The following is a 19,701-nucleotide window of genomic DNA, read 5'->3' as shown; positions in this document are numbered from 1 at the left end:
GGAGTTGAAGTCCACACATCTTCAGGTTGCCAAGGTTGAGAAACACTGGCTTACACTGTTACTAAAGTGAGAATTGTAAGAAAGATTCCCATGCTGGCTGGGAAATTCTAGGAGTTGAAGTCCACGCATCTTCAGGTTGCCAAGGTTGAGAAACACTGGCTTACACTGTTACTAAAGTGAGAATTGTAAGAAAGATTGTTAACTGTCTAACATGAAGAACACTTTCATACAACCACTGGGGATCAATCTTTATGTATATCTAATGGAAGCTTATCCTTGGCGTCTTTCATTCATAGAAAGAAAAACAGATGCATCTCAGAATTTGTATTTACTTATTTCTTTATAATTTTACATGATCTGGTGTTATATCTGAGTCTTAGTGATTTTTTATTTACAAGAGAAACAAATTTAACATCAAAACACTAAAAACAATTTAACCAGCAATTAAAAACCACAAAACTGATTCCAATTAACAAATGTCTCTGTGACAGGTGTCCATGATCTTAACTGAGGCACCCCTAATATTTATTTATTTATTTATTTATTTATACATCAAATTTATTCCCTGCCAATCTCACTAAGGAGAAAGACTCTGGGCGGGTGACATAAAACAGAAGGAAAACATTAATTAAAATGCAATAAAACAAAGAAACAGTAAAAACAGCACAATAAAAACAATCGTCTTAATAAATAATGAATTCCAAAAAGATGGCTAGTAAAAAGTGCCTGGACAGAGGTTAGAATCCAAGGTGGGCAAGGATGCAGGTGGTAAATGATGGAATGTATTGCTCAAAGCTACCTGTCCACATCCTCAGATATGACAAACTGAAGTTAACCTGATCGAACTGTATAAGAAGACATGCCCACAAGTGACTCTGCCTTAATGACAACATCCACACTGGCCCATGAGAGATTTTACCCACAAAAAACTCACTGACAGTGTTACAAGAAGCCTCTGAAGTTCTGAGGTGGAGGGATGAATCATCCCCCTCACAGTGTGAAGCCGCTCACAGACTGAGAGCTGGCAGATGTGCAGAATGAACTGAGTCTCTGCAGTACGGATCTCCACAGCATAAGCCTTCAAATGGGCCTGATCAGGTTCAGGTCAGGCCTTCTCCATTGGCACTCCAGCCATCTCCAATCACCTACCTTACTGTTTTGCTCCAGCAGTTCATCCATGCACTATCAGGCCACCTTTGAAACAGGTTGTAGAGGGCACTTAGGAGCAACTGTCAACCACTCTAGCAAGATCCCCACTCCAGGTGCTAGCCAGGGCACTGACAGACCCAGTCCCAAATGCTTCCAAAGCCCCTGGAATCAGTAACTCTTTCAGGGGCACCGACCCTCACAAGAGATAAGCAATGCTCTATACCAAACCCTCCCAGGAAGGACCCTCAACTGGTTCTCTGCTTCAACTGCAGTCCAAGCGATGGAGGAATTAGTAGATGTAAACTGCCAGAAAGATTGTTTTATTCTGCTGATAACTAGCCACAGAAAGTTCATTATTCAGGTTAGGGCATCAGCCAAGCAGATGAGAAAATATTTACTAAGATACTTTCTCACATTGCTTTGTACATACAGGTAGCCCTTGTTTAACAACCGCTTGTTCAGTGACCATTCAAAGTTATGACAGTGCTGAACGAATGGTACTTATGACCAGTCCTCAAAGTTCTGGCTGTCCCAGCACCCCCATGGTCACATGACTGACTCAGAATGGTTGCAGCATCCCGCGGTCACATGATGTCCTAACAAATGACACATGATCACCATTTGCAACCTTCCCTACTGGCTTCCCACAAGCAAAGTCAATGGGGAAGCTGGCTGGGAAGGTCGCAAGTCACTTGTACCCTCCCCCGGCCCTGCCTTGCCTGCTCAGGCCACACCTCGCCAGTCACCCATGCACCCTCCCCCACCCAGCAGCAGCCACTTACCTGCCTGCCAGCTTGCTTGTGAGCCGCCTGGGACTTGCTTAACAACCTGCAATCCTCACTTAACTATGTCAACAGAGAGTGCCAGGATTGTTGTCGCTAAGCAATGCAGTCACGTGACATCGTACTTTACAACCGCATTGCTTAGCAATGGAAATTCCAGTCCCAATTATCATCGTTATCTGAGGACTACCTGTACTACATACATACATCCACTATATGACATAATAGCTATCAGATGTGTTTCTTTTTAAAATTCTGTATCAAGCCATTGTTTCCACATATCTAGATGAAACAGGGCTAGTGGTACATTTTTTAACTGGCACAGTGCTCTACTCAAATAAAAAATATAGCGCATGAAGCTTTCCTAAGGCAGCTAATTGTTCTACAGCTCAGAACATCTATGGTCAAGATTCTGGTTTCAGTATTAGGTGAGTTTTTTTATATTAACACTTGTTTAAAATTGAATTAAATTAAATTAAATTAGTGTAAATTATTAACACTAGTTTAAAGGTCAGTTATTTTGTAAGAAGTAAAAACAGTCTGAAGCACTTCTTATTTCACAGATTAAAATGAAGTGACATTTGAACAACTTACATGTATGTTGTGGGCATGGACAGACTGGTCACTGGAACCACTGAAGACCAGATCATTCACAACCTTGGAAGACAGAGCCAACAGCAGGATTACACACAATATTTAACCAAAAAATACTTCATTCCTTACCATCTCTCTCTTTTAATTGTCACAATATAATTGCAATCAATTAATCATCTCTAGAGAATGAATTACAAACCAGTCTGAGCACCAGCTGGAACAGAACTGAATTGGACTTAATCCCAACTACCCACAGACCTAGTCATTACCCCACACTAAGTTCAGTTGCACTTCAAAATTACTACTACCTATTACAGGAAAGGTTTTTTACATCTCCAACTGGTTGATCTGCAAAGCATCAAGCAAGGCCTCCTTCCCAAAGTCCCATGTCCTCTCCCAGCTGGAATACTGGCAAGCAGCTTTCTGCTCTAGTTATCTTCTCCTCCTCCAAAGAGCAACGGCAAAGTTAGTGAAACATATGTCTGCAGGCATTCTATCTGAAGCATCTACAAGCAAAAGTCTAGAGTGCACCCTCCTACGGGTTGGTATTTACAGCCTCTCCTGTTGAAAATGCCTTTGAAATACCATCTCATTGGGAAGAACTGCTTCAGAGTGGATTTCACTGGGGGAGAGAGGTCTAACGTGAACACATCCCCAGTGCCTTCATTTGACCTGCAGGAGGGGACTTTGGCACAGTTCTGGACTTTTGGCCAAATTCTGTTCCCTACCCTTGATATATAATATAAAATCATTTGGCTGTTAAAGATAAGAGTGCGATAGCATCTTGACACTTGGATCAAGTCATTATTATTATTTATAACAGTTCTTTTTATCTGTATTGCACAATACAAAGACAACAGAGGACACAAAAGGAGGCAGTAGTCAAAACTGAGGTTTGTACAAAAAAGGCAGAAATGAAGAACCATAATTTTGCAATGTTGTATTCAAGAGCTACACACATGCAATTGAATATAGAAGACTGAATAACAGATTAAAATAAAGTTCAGGTCAAGGTATCTGATTAAAAATTTGGAATTTGAAAAAAGAAAATATACATTGGTATAAGGAATAAATGGCCTAGTAATAGTGCATGTAAAAATAATCTCAGATGTTTAATTAGACAACTTTACCAGCTATAAAAATTGCAGTTACAAAGTTAAGACTCCTGGTGATTTCAAGGATACATTTTTATGGAACAATACGGAAGTAGTTTGCTACTGCCTTTTTCCAGAATGTTTTTCAATTTCAACTCTAATGTACAGCCCAGAGAGTTCCTGGTTGTTTCATATCCGAGTACTAACCAGGTCAGATCCTGGTTAATTTATTCAAGACCAACTAGGTGCTGCCATCTGAACAGGGCAATACAATTTTAGGCTTTATTCATAAAAATATAATTTCCAAATCACAGAAGTAATAGTTCCATTCCAGTCTACACTGATCAAACCCCACCTTGAGTATTGTGCCCAATTCTGCGCAATATACTAAGATACAAAGAAAAAATAAGGAGGATGGTAAGAGACTGAAAACTAAGTCTTATGAAGAAAAACTGGGTGACCAAATTACCTAGGAAGATTATGAGCTCCCTTTACTGGATATGTTCAAGCAGAGGCTAAATGGTTATCTCTTGGGGTGGGGGGGAATTTAAGGTTAGAGAAGAGGGTTGGACTCATTGATCTAAATTGCTTCTTCCATTTCTACAATTCTGTTAACTTTTCAGTGAATAGGACATACAATATGAGGAAGACTCTGAAATAAATATGAGAAGTTTGCAATTGGCTAATTAAGATGGTAACGGCATAACCAAGGGAAAAGTATTAAATTGGCAACTGAAGAAGCTACCTTAGAGATGAAGCATTGGTGTAATCAGTAGAAGTAATATTGAAAGCAATGGGATTTGTGGAAATCACCCTGGATTATTGTGTTGCAAAAAAAAAACCCACAGATGGATGAGAACAGATCCTTGAAGGATCAAAACAGAGAAAGAAGAAATCACTGGAAATCTGTTTTTCTCTGGAAAAGCTCAATTAATAAAAATATTTAGGGAAAGATAAAAATATATGTAGACGACTCTAGACATGGACATCACCAGATGATCAATACTGAAATCAGATTATGTACTTTGCAGACAAAGATGGAGAAGCTCTATACACTCAGTAAAAACAAGACCTGGAGCTGACTGTGGCTCAGATCATGAGCTTCTTGTTGCAAAATTTAGACTTAAATTGAAGAACGCAGGGAAAACCACTAGACCATTCAGGTATAACCTAAATCATATCCCTTATGAATATACAGTGGAGGTGATGAATAGATTTAAGGGACTAGATCTGGTAGACAGAGTGCCTGAAGAACTATGGACGGAGATTTGTAACATTGTACAGGAGGCAGCAACTAAAACCATCCCAAAGAAAAAGAAATGCAAGAAAGCAAAGTGGCTGTCTGATGAGGCTTTACAAATAGCTGAGGAAAGAAGGAAAGTGAAAAGCAAGGGAGAAAGGGAAAGATATAACCAACTGAATGCAGCTTTCCAGAGAATAGCAAGGAGAGATAAGAAGGCCTTCTTAGATGAACAATGCAAAGAAATCAAGGAAAACAATAGAATGGGGAAGACTAGAGATCTCTTCAAGAAAACTGGAGATACCAAGGGAACGTTTGGTGCATATATGGGCATGATAAAGGACAAAAAAGGCAGGGACCTAACAGAAGCAGATTAAGAAGAGGTGGCAAGAATATACAGAAGAACTATACAAGAAAGATCTTAATGTCCCTGATAACCACAATGGTGTGGTCACTGACCTTGAGCTGGACATCCTAGAGAGTGAAGTCAAGTGGGCCTTAGGAAGCATTACTAACAACAAAGCTAGCAGAGATGACAGTATTCCAGCTGAGCTGTTTAAAATCCTAAAAGATGATGCTGTTAAAGTGCTGCACTCAATATGCCAACAAATTTGGAAAACTCAGCAGTGGCCACAGGATTGGAAAAGGTCAGTTTACATTCCAATTCCAAAGAAGGGCAATGCCAAAGAATGTTCAAACTACCACACAATTGCATTCATTTCACATGCTAGCAAGGTTATGCTCAAAATCCTACAAGCTAGGCTTCAGCAATATATGAACCGAGAACTACCAGAAGTACAAGCTGGGTTTCGCAGAGGTAGAGGAACTAGAGATCAAATTGCCAACATTTGCTGGATCATGGAGAAAGTAAGAGAGTTCCAGAAAAACATCTACTTCTGCTTCATTGACTACGCTAAAGTCTTTGATTGTGTGGATCACATCAAACTGTGGCAAATTCTTAAAGAGACGGGAGTACCAGACCACCTTACCTGTCTCCTGAGAAACCTGTATGCGGGTCAAGAAGCAACAGTCAGAACCGAGCATGGAACAACCGATTGGTTCAAAATTGGGAAAGGAGTATGACAAGGCTGTATTTTGTCACTCTGCTTATTTAACTTATATGCAGAGTACATCATGAGAAATGCTGGGCTGGATGAATCACAAGCCAGAATTAAGATCGCTGGGAGAAATATCAACAACCTCAGATATGTGGACGATACCACCCTAATGGCAGAAAGTGAGGAGGAACTAAAGAGCCTCTTGATGAGGGTGAAAGAGGAGAGTGCAAAAACCGGCTTGAAACTCAACATTAAAAAAACTAAGATCATGGCATCTGGTCCCACCACTTCCTGGCAAATAGAAGGGGAAGAAATGGAAGCGGTGACAGATTTTATTTTCTTGGGCTCCAAGATCACCACAGATGGTGACTACAGCCATGAAATTAAAAGACGCTTGCTTCTTGGGAGGAAAGCTATGGCAAACCTAGACAGCATATTAAAAAGCAGAGACATCACCTTGCCGACAACGTTCTGTATAATCAAAGCTATGGTTTTCCCAGTAGTAATGTATGACTGTGAGAGTTGGACCTGAGTGCCGAAGAATTGATGCTTTCGAACTGTGGTGCTGGAGAAGAACCTTAAGAGTCCCTTGGACTGCAAGGAGGTCAAATCAGTCAATCCTACAGGAAATCAACCCTGACTGTTCACTGGAAGGACAGATACTGGAGCTGAAGCTCAAATACTTTGGCCACCTAATGCGAAGAGAGGACTCACTGGAAAAGACCCTGATGCAGATGGAGAAGGGGACAGCAGAGGATGAGATGGACATGAATTTGAGTAAACTCCGGGAGACAGTGGAGGACAGGAAGGCCTGGCATGCTATGGTCCATGGGGTCACAAAGAGTCAGACACAACTTAACAACTGAACAACAACAAAAAATATACTTATATTATAGAAGGTCCCAGGTTCAATTCTCCAGATTTTTTATGTGGGTTAACAAAGGCCCATCTGAAGCCTTTGAAACAATATTGAGGAGGGTGAACCAAAACTCTGATTATGCATAAAGCAGCTTCCTATCATCCTAATCCTACTACGAATTGACAAAATAACGTCAACAGAAAAGGATAGATGGAGTTTCATTTACAAGTTCTGAATTGTTTCAAGAAATGACTATATTTCAATAAAAAGTCTTTCTTTGAAGTAACTTGCCTTCATACACAGTACTGTTTTGCTATGACCTTCAAGGGTTCGGAGCAGCAGCCCATTTCGAGCATCTCGCACACTAATTGTGCAATCGTAGGATCCCACAATCAGTAGTCGCCGTGCCCCTTCCTGGGCTGTAGCAAGGCAGCTAATTGCCCTAGGACCATGACACTCAAAAATATCAAGTTGTCGGTTGTTCTAGGGAAAAAGAAAATAGAACCCACTCACAAGTTATGAACACAATCTTTCCTTCCAGATCCAACAGCTTTAAATCCCTCCTTCTAACTATTTGAATGCCTTCCCACAAATTCCAGATCCCCATATAATTGGACTTCAAAAAACATTTTTTTTTACCTAAGAAACAGTGTTGTTTACAGTGCTTTTTATGGAATGCATTCGTTTAATATATACTTTTTTTTTAATGCATTCAATTGTGTCTGATTCTCAGAGACTGCCTGGATAAGTCCCTGCAGTTTTCTTGGCAAGGTTCTTCAGAAGTGGTTTGCCATTGCCTCTTTCCATGGGCTGAGAGAGAGTGACTGGCCCAAGGTCACCCAGCTGGCTTCATGCACAAGGCAGGACTAGAACTCACAGTCCCCCGGTTTCTAGCCTGGTGCTTTAACCACTACACCAAACTGGCTCTCATATATATACTCTGCTCCATATCAAATATTTACACTATTTAAATTTTGAAAAGAAAAATAATTCAAAGAAACAGAAAACTGTGCATAGACTCCTTTCACAGTAACTACTTCCCCAGACAACTCTTAGTCTTATGCCTGATTGTGCCTATGCACCAACTAACCACTGACTGTGCCCAGGTAGATCTTCCCCTTGTTTCTTTAACAATAGAAGATGGAAGCAAGGTGAACTTCAAACACTATTTATCCTTTTCAGTTATCACACAGTAAAGCAACACCTACATCTCTCATAACTGACCTTTATATTGAAAGTGACCACATTTCCATTTGCAAGGCCGGCATAAAGGATCCTCCATCTACTGTGCAGGCAAAGCACACGGTCATCCAGTTTAAATTGATCAATAAGTTCTCTTGTCTATTAAGGAAAAAGCTAAATTTACTAAACTCATAATTTTGTACAGGCTGGCAGCCTTAAGCAGCAGCTTGAAAACTAGCTTTGAAAGCATATTGTTTAGGAAACTCTCTTCTACTTTGGGAAACCTAGACTGCTACATAAATGCAATGAAACTTTCCTTTTACCATTATAGTGCAGCAACAAACTATTACTCTAAGTATAAGTCTGCCATTGAAAACCACTGGAAGAATGAAAAACTGAATTCTAAATATATATTTAACTCTGTGCATCTTTAAAGTCTTCTGAATGGTCTTGTGCTCTTAGTAGATGAATACATACACATGTAGAAGTAATGCATGCACAGTATTGCCTTGACTTCTGTAAATAAATCGCTCTTAAGAATTGTATTAATCTGAGACTAAAGAATGCATACAAGCAATCTATTTACTACTCAAACTCTGATGTCTGTTTAACACTTACAACCTTTAACTGGGTGAAACAGAGCATCCGAGGCCAACAATTTTTGAACCAAGGTAGCTCAAATGGGCTAACTTACAGAATGCATCCTAAAATCCGGGACCCATGACTCCAGTGGAATAGAAATTTGGCAACTTTCATAAAACATTTTATGACATAAAAATATCATAAAACATTTAATGACATAATACAAAATGTCATAAAACATTTCCTGTGGTCAACTCCTGATGTTTGATTCTGCTATACAGTTCAATATGGGCTACTTTCAAGGCAGATACATCTCTGAATGTCTCCCTGAATTTTTAAGAACTTTCCCAGTACATCAGAAGCTCTGCCATTATTGAAGGCATTAAGGAATCTGGCAAGGAAATACCTCTGAAATGATGACCCAACGAATCACAGGTTGTCTAGTAAAACAGTAAAAGTAAGTTGGCTTAACCAATTGTTTAAGTTGTTATCCAAGCATTATCACTTTGTAGGTATACTGCATCAGTAAAAATGTTTTTATTTCTGGAAGCCACCATCACATTTTTAGATGCTCAGAGTATGCTCTAGATACACAAGAGCTGAAAAAATATCAGATTCTGAAATATCTGGGATGCTCTACCTGTGCCAATCCATCTTAATGCTATACATTCATGATCTATTGGCACAGGGGAAATATGAACGCATTTATAATTCAAAATAAGTCATATTACAAAAGGAAATGTATTTTCCTTCTGGTTAATTAGTTATATCAACATTATCCCTACACTTACCTTGATGTTATAGCAATTTATATTGTGATCACTGGAGCCAGAATAGAGTGCTGCATTTTTCCCTGTTGTCTGAGTTACCAGGAGGCAGTTGACTTTTGAAATGTGTCCTTCAAAGACACCCACACATTTCCTGGTCTATGAAAAGAAGAGTGAAACATTGTAAGATTCTACTTAAATTGGGATGGGCAACTTTTAAGAGGTAGAGACCACCCTTTTTGAGAGAAGTCAAGGATCATGCATGGGATCATGTTGCAAAATGGGAGGGGTTCAGGGTGGGGTTTTTTGTTTGTTTCTGGTTTTATTAAGATTATTTTGGGGCATGCACCTGAGCTTCTGTGTATTTCCCACTTCCACACTGGGAAGCCATGTCACCAGTTCTTGGCAATTATACTCAGAGGCAGCTCCAAGGGACCCAAGCAATTTAAGGTGCCCATGCAACTATACAGCCCTAAGATACCTGCTTAATTTAAGTATTCTCTCATAGCAAGCTCCACCATTCCTATCATCAAAAATTTATTTCAAGAGTTGCAAATTTACATGAACTTAAGCTCCACAAGCAAACTCCTAACACTTTTTCATGAAACAGCACGTATAATTTCTGCATAAACCAAGAACAAGAAGTCACATCTTTTATTATTTTGAATTATTGTGTATTTGCATCACTGGTTTCTTATCCTAAGGGAGAAGTTAAGCATGATATGGGATTCACTAGATTTGATTAAAAGCTCCCAAGTATTCTTTGCTAAAACAGAGTTCTAATAACATTTTAAAGTTTCCTTTGTCTCTCGCCCACAAAACTGAATAGCACAAAGCTGTTAAAAGTTGCAGACTAAGAAACTTTGAGGGCCTTACTTTTCTACCTTTGCTAATTCTTCAATCATTTTAATAGCCCTAAGACTTTCTTTGAGGCAAAGAGGTCACAATCCAACTGCAACTTCTTTAGCAGGTCTACTTACCACTAGGTTATATGCACGGACAGTTCTGTCTGCTGAGCAGGTGTACAACAAATTCCCAAAAATCTGAATGGCGCTTACTGAAGCTGAATGCCCCTCAAATACCCCTTCTGTGGGATCCTCATCTTCACCTGGCTCTGAAGACACTTCTGGCAAATACAAATCAAAGCTTGCAATTAAACATCCTGCTCATATGACTGCACCTGCCCCTCTATCATGTTGGGTGTAGCTAATGACTCCCCTTTGCCTTCCCATGCAACCATTTCTTCTTCCTTGCACGCATCACCCACTGTAGCCAAGTGCTGTCCACACCCACCCTCCAGCCTGCCCAAAGGCTACTAGACCTCCATGCTGCTTCCAGGTCTGTCCTCCAGTCTCCCCATTTTGAGCAAACAATCAAATGTGTTTTGACCCTGTTAATTGAAGAAGTTGAGTAAAGGAACCAAACTGCAACTTTACCAAGAAAAAGCTACAGTATGAAATGAGCTACCAACATTTATAGACATAGTCTGTAACCACACAGGGCTCGCAGTCACAACAGGAGCATGGTAAGAACATTAAGTACGAGGGAAGAAGGGATGGAAGTTTATTGCATCACCAAAAGAAGAAAATTAACATTCTCCAGATACATTCAAATATATGCTACAAATAAGTGTAGCACCAAAATGGTTAGCTGTGAACAATAGTTTTATTGCCATCTAATCAAGATGATGATTACCTTAAAGCTCATCAAAAGTTTTCTGAAGAGCATCTCAAATTAGCAGTTGGTTTCAAATGATCAAAGTCACTGAGTCAAAATTTATCTCAAAGTAACTTTTGAGTTCCTTCTTCATACAGAGTAGATGCAAAGCAATACATTAAGAAATAATAAATAATTTACTGGCTAGAAGAAAGATAATCTAACTTTCATCAGACAGATCAAAAAGGAAGCAAGAGATATAAGAAATCTCAAGTTACAGTTTCAGAAAAAATAAATCAGCATGGATATTTTGGAAATCTCAGAATCTTTTTAACTGTATTATTAAAGCAGTTTGAAGCAAACTGAATTCCAAGAAACTGCAGTTTCCTCTATCCTCCAAAATATCTTATACTTATTTTGCTATTAAGAAAACAAATATGTAAACAGACATACCTGATGAGTTTTTTGATCCTCTTAACGACGATACAGATGTTTGAGTCTCAGCCACACTATGGAAGGAAGAGAATGCCACTGGTAACTTAAGAAATTCATACAAAAGCATACAATTACAAAACACAATACTACATTAGGATCTTCTTGGAAAAATATTTCTAAGAAGAAGGAACAAGCCTTTCTCAGAAACTACAAAGAAATTTTTCTCAACTATCATCAAACTTTATATGAAATAGGATTTTTGTTTGTCATAAATGATTTGCTGAATATGGTTCAGTAGGTCAAATTTAAATATCATTGTTTTCTAAATCATTTCTCAGCTAAAGGATTCCTGAGTCTACAAATATTAGGAACACCAATTACATTGCCACAAGGAGTCCATAAACTTTAATATCATAACCAGGTTAAAAGCCACCATAACACAGATATGCAACTGGTGTACATATACTTTGCCAACTCACCTTCTACCAATACCATCTTTATAGTTTACTCCAATCTCACTAGTAGAGCTCACTTCATCGTAGCCAGACTGAGATGGCACTCTCAAAAGCTTCTCTGTGGAGCTCAAGGTGTCTCTCTTAGAAGGGCTGTCTGGTTTCTCACTTTCCGATTCTGATGAGTTGATGGCCACCACTTCAAGAGGAGATTTAGGGACTTCCACAAATTCCAGAGATGTGTCACTCTCGTTCTCCTTCTTCCTCTTTCTTTCCTGAGCAGCCTCATCATCTTCTTGCTTTGGAGGGGTGGATGTAGTCACTTTTTCCCCCTTGGGTATCTTGAGAGCCTTTACTTTCCTAAACGGTTTTGAGTCACTCACATCCTGTTCTGTATCACTATTCTCAGGGACACGGGCTGCTCGGAGTGCTTTCTTTTTCCTCAACTTTTTCTTCTTCTTGCTTGTTTTGAATTCCATGGAGACCAGAGTAGAGATGCCCACCTGCTCAGGCCGTTCGGTCACCTGCTTGTTATCTTTATCTGAAGCAAGTGCAGAAGGGAAGGACTGATTTTCAAAGCAGCTAATGCATGGTTCGGAGATGGTATTGCCTGCTGGAATTGTCTTGTCTCTGGTTTTCATTGAAAACGTTGATCCTGAATAAGTAGGGGAAGAATGGCCAGATATCATGGTCCCCCTTGTATCTGGAACAGGTTTATGAATATCTTGATTTGGTTCCTGGAAATCAATAAGTCCTGATAACGACATACTAGCAGAGATAACTGGGTATGGCGAAGACTGTTGACTTGTATTCCCTGAAGTAAGAAGATGGAATATTTATTTATTTATATATATATATAATTTATCCCCGCCCATCTCCTCCCGTCGGGGGACTCTGGGCGGTTTACAACAATCAATTAAAAACCATAACCATAAATACACAAAATAAAATACAGTAATAAATAATATAAATAGAGGTAAAAATAAAGAATCCAAGTGGTGAAGAATCTAAAACAGTCCAAGTGTGGGAGGAGTGGTCTATAGCAACCATCCCCATGTAGATCTATTCCCCTCTCCACCCCAAGCAAGGTGGCAGAACCAGGTCTTCAGACTACGCAGAAAGGCCAGGAGCGATGGGGCCAATCTCACCTCTAGGGGCAGCATGTTCCACAGGGCGGGAGCTACTGCGGAGAAGGCCCGCTTCCTGGACCCCACCAGATGGAATTCTCTTACAGACGGGGTCTGCAGCATGCCCTCTCTGCACGATCGGGTGGGACGGGTTGATGTAATGGGGAAGAGACGGTCCCTCAGGTAACCTGGCCCCATGCCATGTAGGACTTTAAAGGTAATAACCAACACCTTGAATTGGACCCGGAAGCAAACTGGTACCCAATGCAGCTTGCGCAGCAGTGGTGTTACATGTGCCCTTCTAGAGGCACCAAAAACAGCTCGCGCAGCTGCATTCTGGACAATATTCCTTTTCACCTAACTGAACAATTAACTGTTATACAACTTGAACTTTATTACATGTGACTTTTAGTGGCAAAATACAGAAATCAGATCAAACACTTAATTGGGATGGAGAGATTTCATACTCTGGGCCTAATATTCAGCTGGCTCCAACTCCTGTAAATAGGATCCAGCCAAGTTGTTTTTTCCTAATATGATTCTGCATCTACATAATGTTGAAACCTTCTGGAGGCTTGTTCTCAAGTTACATGTGGTAAATCTCTTGAAACACTTAGCTAAAATTGGGCCAGAAGTGAGCAAGAATTAGGTCTGATAAACCACAAGCTTAGCACAATATTGAAAGGTATCCAGGCTGCTTGTGAAATTCTCAGGAAGAAGACATATAAATGCAATACCAACCTATGAGTGAATGGGGCTCTGACACATTTATTTAAATGAAGTATTCAAATAAATAGTATCCCTGAGAAAAAATACCTTCAATTAAATAATTGGGTATTGTTCCCTCATTCATCTACATGCTGACTCATTAGTGAAAAGTCACAGACTGGTTACAGACTCCCCGTTGGGGGAGATGGGTGGTGATATAAATTTAAATAATAAATAAATAAAATAAATAATAAAGTGACACCATTATTGTCATTAACTTGCTTCTTTACCACTTCTGAATTTATGCTGAACTCACTAAAGAGGGACTTGCTCACTTTAGCCCAGCAATAGAGCAGGATTAATATAGCTCAGTTTTCATCCAAAATAAGGCTCTGCAATCACAATTACACACAAACAGAGAGAGAGACAGAGACAGAGAGACAGAGAGAGATCAGCTTATCTTCTAATATACAGTAAACCAACATACTATCCTGCAAATGAAGCTCTGCTTGAGGGGAACATGGAGAACTCTGCTCAGGGACATTCATGCACTCTTCTCTGAGCTCTGGAGATACAGGTTCTTGTTTGATTTGTATGGATGAATCAGGGACCGTGATGGGTGCAATGTCACTAGTAGTTTGGAATGTAAGTTCAGCCCTTTCTTGGACAGGGGCTGCAAAAGGAGAAGGAGGTATCTGTGCAGAGATAGGTGGAGCAGTTTCCAGAAGAGGAACAAGACCTGCACTAGCAGTAGGATCCTGTGTTGAATGGAGCTTGCTAGGCCTTTTTTCACTTGAGTTGCTCTGATGAGGCTGCTGCAATTGCAATTGCTCAGAAGGCTCATAAGTTTCTGAGAAGGAAGCAACATATTCCACATTACAGATCTACTTTTTTTTTAACAAAGAATATTTATGTGGCACAAGTTCTGCCTTGATGTTTTCCAGACTTAGCACTGAATACACATTGACTTGCCCAGGAAGTACACTCCCCATCTGCTTCCTTTCATCTTCTAATTCACATAAATGCTGACAGTGCTGTGGAGATCAGTGGAGTATCCATTTCTTCTATGTGGCCTTCTTCTTTTAAATACCTATAGAATTTAAAGCATCCACCTGCCCCAGGTTGTAAACAAAGGTAGAATGTGGCCCCCCAACATGGTGCCCATCAACACTAAATATACTCAGAGATACCCTCCTTGGCGTAATTTCTCGTTCAACATTTTTTTCCAATTTTTTGAAATAACAAAAAACAAATGATATGCTGAAAAGCAAAGCATCAGGCTCAAATGTAATATTTATTTGCAAAGTTGCTTCTGGATCCTGTATAGTCCCCAAAGACATTCTTAAAGAATAAAAATGATAGAGGGCTGGAGCCAGTGCTTATTAATGCGGATTTTCAGCCAGAAAGGGTTGGCTGAAAATACCCATTAATAAAGTAACTCAGAGAACAGGTAGTGCGCACAGTGACTGTCAGTGCAAGAGCATACAGGAGCAGAGCAATAGAGGTTTATATAATGTTCAATGAAAGCAAATGTTTATTTGTTTAAAATATTAATAGGCTTTGTTTATAATCAGAAAATGCAACTAGATTACTTACGGGATGGACTCTTACTAAACTATGAGGCATCTCAGTGAATATCACTAATCAGAACAGTACAGAATAAAACTAGATATGTGTGAAGTCCCTGGTAGATTTTCAGGTGATCTCCAAAAATGCAATGAAAAGAAGCAAAAATCCTAAAGAATTTGGAAAGCCCTTGGACCTTCCACTGTGTGCTAATGAAGCAGCTTGGCTTCCCATTTCAATTTCAGACTATACACCTGAAAGGCAGATGAACAGTCCTCAGTATAATGCACTCTGAGAATCACATTACTGAATGAATTCCATAAGCCTATCCTGTTCCCTGATATTGAATAGCTTTCTCAGTAAAACCTGGCTGCTAATTTTATTACATATATCAAGCATGTTATCTGCCCCTAAAAAAGTTGGGGGTAAGCTGAAATAGTAGAGAACATCCTAGGAGGCCAGAGGTGATCAAGTGAGAAACCTCAGCTGATTGCTTTCTAGTAAATGGATGTTTTGTGACAAGTCATGCCCACTAAGGCAGGCACTTTGTAACAAAGTTCTTGGATGCTTTCAGCATTCCACATGTCCCAAAAGGTAGAAGTCCCTGACCTAGAATGTTTAGCTAATCTCTTTTCCTTGATTTTAACTACTATGTTGAGAGATTTGCTATGACAGAATTCAAGAACTTTTGCTATGAATAATTCAAAGTAACTAAATCACAAAAGAAAATTGTTTTAAAATGGCTACGAACTGTTCAGCCAACAAGATCAGAGACAGAAAACAAGTATAGAATCCCCCCCACCAAATATGTATGTTTAAAGAATTCTAAATATATTCTTATTCTAAACAGTTCTTAAATTAGTTTTTCTTTGTTTGTTGATTCTCTGGACCTCAATTTAGCAGACTTTCGATCCAATCCATTCAAATACTTTGAATTTCACCTTTAAAATTTCACCTGTTTCCAAAGCAGTCCAAAGAATTTACACCATTTATGTCAGTTTATGTCATCTGCATAATTACATAAATGCAAATGAAGTAAATGACCACAAATGATATGAAAATACTAATTATGTAATTTTGCAACTGACATATATTTGGATTTAATAAACATTAGGATTTTAAAAAGATCCCTTCCTCCTTAAGAGTTCATTAACCTGATGATAAAATAATTATTTTATCCAGTAATATAATTTTGGATGTTATGTATGTATTTTGATTACAGATCCATTATAACAGGAAAGCTTAGAAACTAAGTATATAATAAGGATTCAGAATATTGAACAATATAATGCTGCATGATGGGCTCTTCAGGTCAGATGGCATTCAACATGCTACTGAGGAAGAGTTGAAGATTTTCAAGCACAACATCAAGAATAGCTTTGAAGTCCTGAAGCTCACTGATAGAGAACCATAGGAACTATGGAATTAAATCAAATACACTGTTAAAGATGAATGTGAAAAGAGATTGCCAAAGACCAAGAAAGCAAGCTGGATACCAGAACAAATGGTGGAAATTTTTAAGAAGAGAAACTAAAGCCAAGAAAGATGAAAGTAACAGGAATGAACTCAGTGTAGCATTTAAAAGAGTTGTTAGAAGAGACAAAAAGCAACATTACAACATCTGTAAAGACATTAAAGATGGAAATAGACACAGAAAAACAAGAAACATTTTTCAAAAAATCTCTGAGCTCAAAAGGATGTTCCAAACTTGAATTGGCATGCTGAGAGCTGGTATGCTAATACCAATTATGCTGATTTGAATAAGATAAAAATGGAAGGAATGAAATTCTGTACAGTAGAGATGTCAACAGCCAAGATACCTTAGAAGATGTTCCCTATTGACAAAACCCCCTAGTATTAAAAGACAAAGTTACATCAGCACTATACCCACTAACAAGTCAGAAGGCTACCAGAATTGATGGAATATCTTCAGAAATATGGCAAGCCAAAGAAGAAGAGTCAGGAAGGAAGATGCCAGATGTTCAAGCTGGCTTTAGAAAACTGGATAATGGAGAAAACCAAAAAATCCTCCAAATAAGTAAATATATATTTCACTGACTACAGAAAGGCTTTCAATTCTGGTGACCCTATGAAGCTGTGGAATGTACTTAGGAAAATGGGAATCTCAGAACATCTCACTGTCTTGTGTTCTATACACCAGAGTGAAAGTCAAGATCCAGATGGAACAGGGCTAAACATGACTCCAAGTCAGCAACGTTACCTTGTAACCCCTGCAGGACCTGAATCCTCTGGGTCCTCAAAGATCCCATTTCTACTGATATCTAGAAAACAAGAAAGATTAAATAAGAACCAGCAAATAACATCCTTCTGAAATTGTGGGAATCAGAGCAAATGGATTCCAATTAATGAAATACCTGCTGTTTCAGTACAAGTAATCGTTGGACTTCAACATAAGCTGCTTGTAGAGCAGCTCGAGCCTGCAGGAGACTTTCATCTACGCACTGTAATGATTTGCTTAATTCTTCCTCTCTCAGGGAAATAACCAACAACTGATCCACCTGAGAACGCTCTGCAAGAGAAAATGTTGTAAAACATGATGCAGACACATGTCATTTGGGGGACATTTAGAAAATGATTGTGTATGTCAGCTGTTTGAGCCCCATCTAAGCTATGTACAGGTCATATTGTGTTTGATAGGTCTGACACTGTAATGGTTAACTTTACCTTGTCAGTCTTGGGAAGACCTTGTCCCTATGCATTCTGTGGCACAAGTATGTGTTTTATCTTACTGAAATCATGAAGGGCCATGTAGATAACTAAACCTGTGTCTCCACAGGAAATACAATTATTATACATATCTCCTAAAATGTAAATTGAAGGCAATGAGATGTTAACTAATTGCAATCACCCACCTTTTCTTCCTTTGATCTTCCTTCGTTTAGTCTTTCTTTCTAAACTTGGGATTTCAGGAGAGGATCCCTCCTGGAAATTAAAAGATTAGCATTTCTAGTCAGCTAAGCCATTGTACTTTAAGGCTTTATACATAATGTTCAGAATTAGTAGCCATTCTTTTCTATTAGAATCATTTGAAGTGAAATAATTAAACTATTGAACTATTCATTAAATTTAATTATCGAGGCATACTTTTTTTTTTTGTGATCCACAGGCAATCCACATCTACGAAACAGATATAGCCAGGACTCTGCACTGATTTTTCATTACTGATATCCTAGCAAGAACTTAAGAAAGACAAGTACTAGTTTGAATGGAATAAAGGCCATATGAGAAAGGCCAATACAACATTTTTATGACCTAAATCAGCACACACACAGCAAAACGCTAAATACCCAGTATACCCCAGCTTCTGCAATCTGGATTGCAACTCCTATGGTCTCTCATTCAACATGGCATTTGGCTGTGCTGACTGGGGAATTAGGGAAGGCAAAACTGAATACCTCTATGAGGTTGGGAAAGGCTGTTTTAGGTCCAAGAAACTATCATGATTAGTCTCTTTAAATAAACATGCTGAGGTGAGATACTATATTAAGTGGAGTTCTTTAATCAAAGTACCATTATGCTTACGGATGCTTTTCATATGCTGGCTCATGAATCTAATGGCTGCAAAAAGTCATTTCTAGTAATATGCAGGGTACTTACTCCTGTTGCTCTTCTTTTTTTCCCCATCCCCTGGCTATCATTCTGCTCATTGCTTGATGTATAGCTGCTGTCAGTAGCTGCATCCAGAGCGCTGATGTCTGCAAGACCTGAAACCATGGTGTACCGTTCTTCTGAACTCTCCAATATGTCTTTGTTTTCAGATGGATGAATGCTATAGCCAGGGCTTCTCTGACCTTCTCTTGTACTAAAGATTGCGAGCTGATTAACATTTGGGGGAGTCTGGCAGCTGAGTTTCCTTCTACTTGAAATTAAATCCATCCTGTCCGACATGAATGGTGAGGAAGGAAGAGAGGATGACTCCTGTTTCACAGTAACGACAGTATCTTCTAATATCTGAATTCCAGATGTTATATCTTCAGGGTTGGCAACTGAACCAGATTTGTTTGGCTCGTCTTCTTTACTTGCGCCTTGATTATCAAAGAAACTGTAAACGCAGGCTGTCTTATCGACAGCCACACTACTTTCAGAGAGGCTACGTTTCCTAACTGTTCCTGGGGAACCTACAGATATCGCTTCCCACTGGAATCCTTCAAGATTGGCGAGGTCAGCTTCTTCATCCAACTCAAGGCCTTCTTGTTCATTCTGGATGAGCGGGACCATCTCAATGCCAAACCTTAAAACATAATCATGTAACACTTATTAGTGAAGCCTCTTTTTAAAAAAGACACAACCACTTCTATCAGTTAGCTAACCTTGACTGGGATCAAAAGCTAAGCAGGGTGAAGTCTGCTTAATAATTGGATGGGAGACCACAAGGGAAATTCCTGGTTGTAGGCTAGATTGTAAAGTTAGAAAGGCATTCTAGAAGAAG

General features: G+C 39.2%; 1 protein-coding gene across 3 annotated transcripts in view; it reads right to left on the bottom strand.

Annotated features, from left to right (window-relative positions):
• The window catches only part of ZNF106 (zinc finger protein 106), a 56,853-nt gene that overhangs the window by 16,259 nt on the left and 20,893 nt on the right, over positions 1-19,701 (bottom strand). The window contains exons 6-17 of one of the 3 annotated variants that reach the window (XM_063289888.1): positions 18,870-19,503; positions 18,125-18,194; positions 17,627-17,781; positions 17,473-17,533; positions 14,173-14,535; positions 11,878-12,664; positions 11,417-11,472; positions 10,288-10,433; positions 9,332-9,466; positions 8,001-8,117; positions 7,068-7,259; positions 2,526-2,588 (exon numbers count right to left, since the gene is read on the bottom strand). In XM_063289888.1, coding sequence (XP_063145958.1) covers positions 2,526-2,588; positions 7,068-7,259; positions 8,001-8,117; positions 9,332-9,466; positions 10,288-10,433; positions 11,417-11,472; positions 11,878-12,664; positions 14,173-14,535; positions 17,473-17,533; positions 17,627-17,781; positions 18,125-18,194; positions 18,870-19,503 — 2,779 coding nt within the window. Of the gene's footprint in view, positions 1-2,525; positions 2,589-7,067; positions 7,260-8,000; positions 8,118-9,331; positions 9,467-10,287; positions 10,434-11,412; positions 11,473-11,877; positions 12,665-14,172; positions 14,536-17,472; positions 17,534-17,626; positions 17,782-18,124; positions 18,195-18,869; positions 19,504-19,701 lie in introns of those variants that run through there. The other 2 variants (XM_063289889.1, XR_010066893.1) reach the window with 2 other exon arrangements.

The sequence above is a fragment of the Candoia aspera genome, chromosome 1, assembly GCF_035149785.1.
Source record: "Candoia aspera isolate rCanAsp1 chromosome 1, rCanAsp1.hap2, whole genome shotgun sequence".
NCBI classification, from domain to species: Eukaryota; Metazoa; Chordata; class Lepidosauria; order Squamata; family Boidae; genus Candoia; species Candoia aspera.
This window is presented reverse-complemented; position numbering and strand designations above follow the sequence as displayed.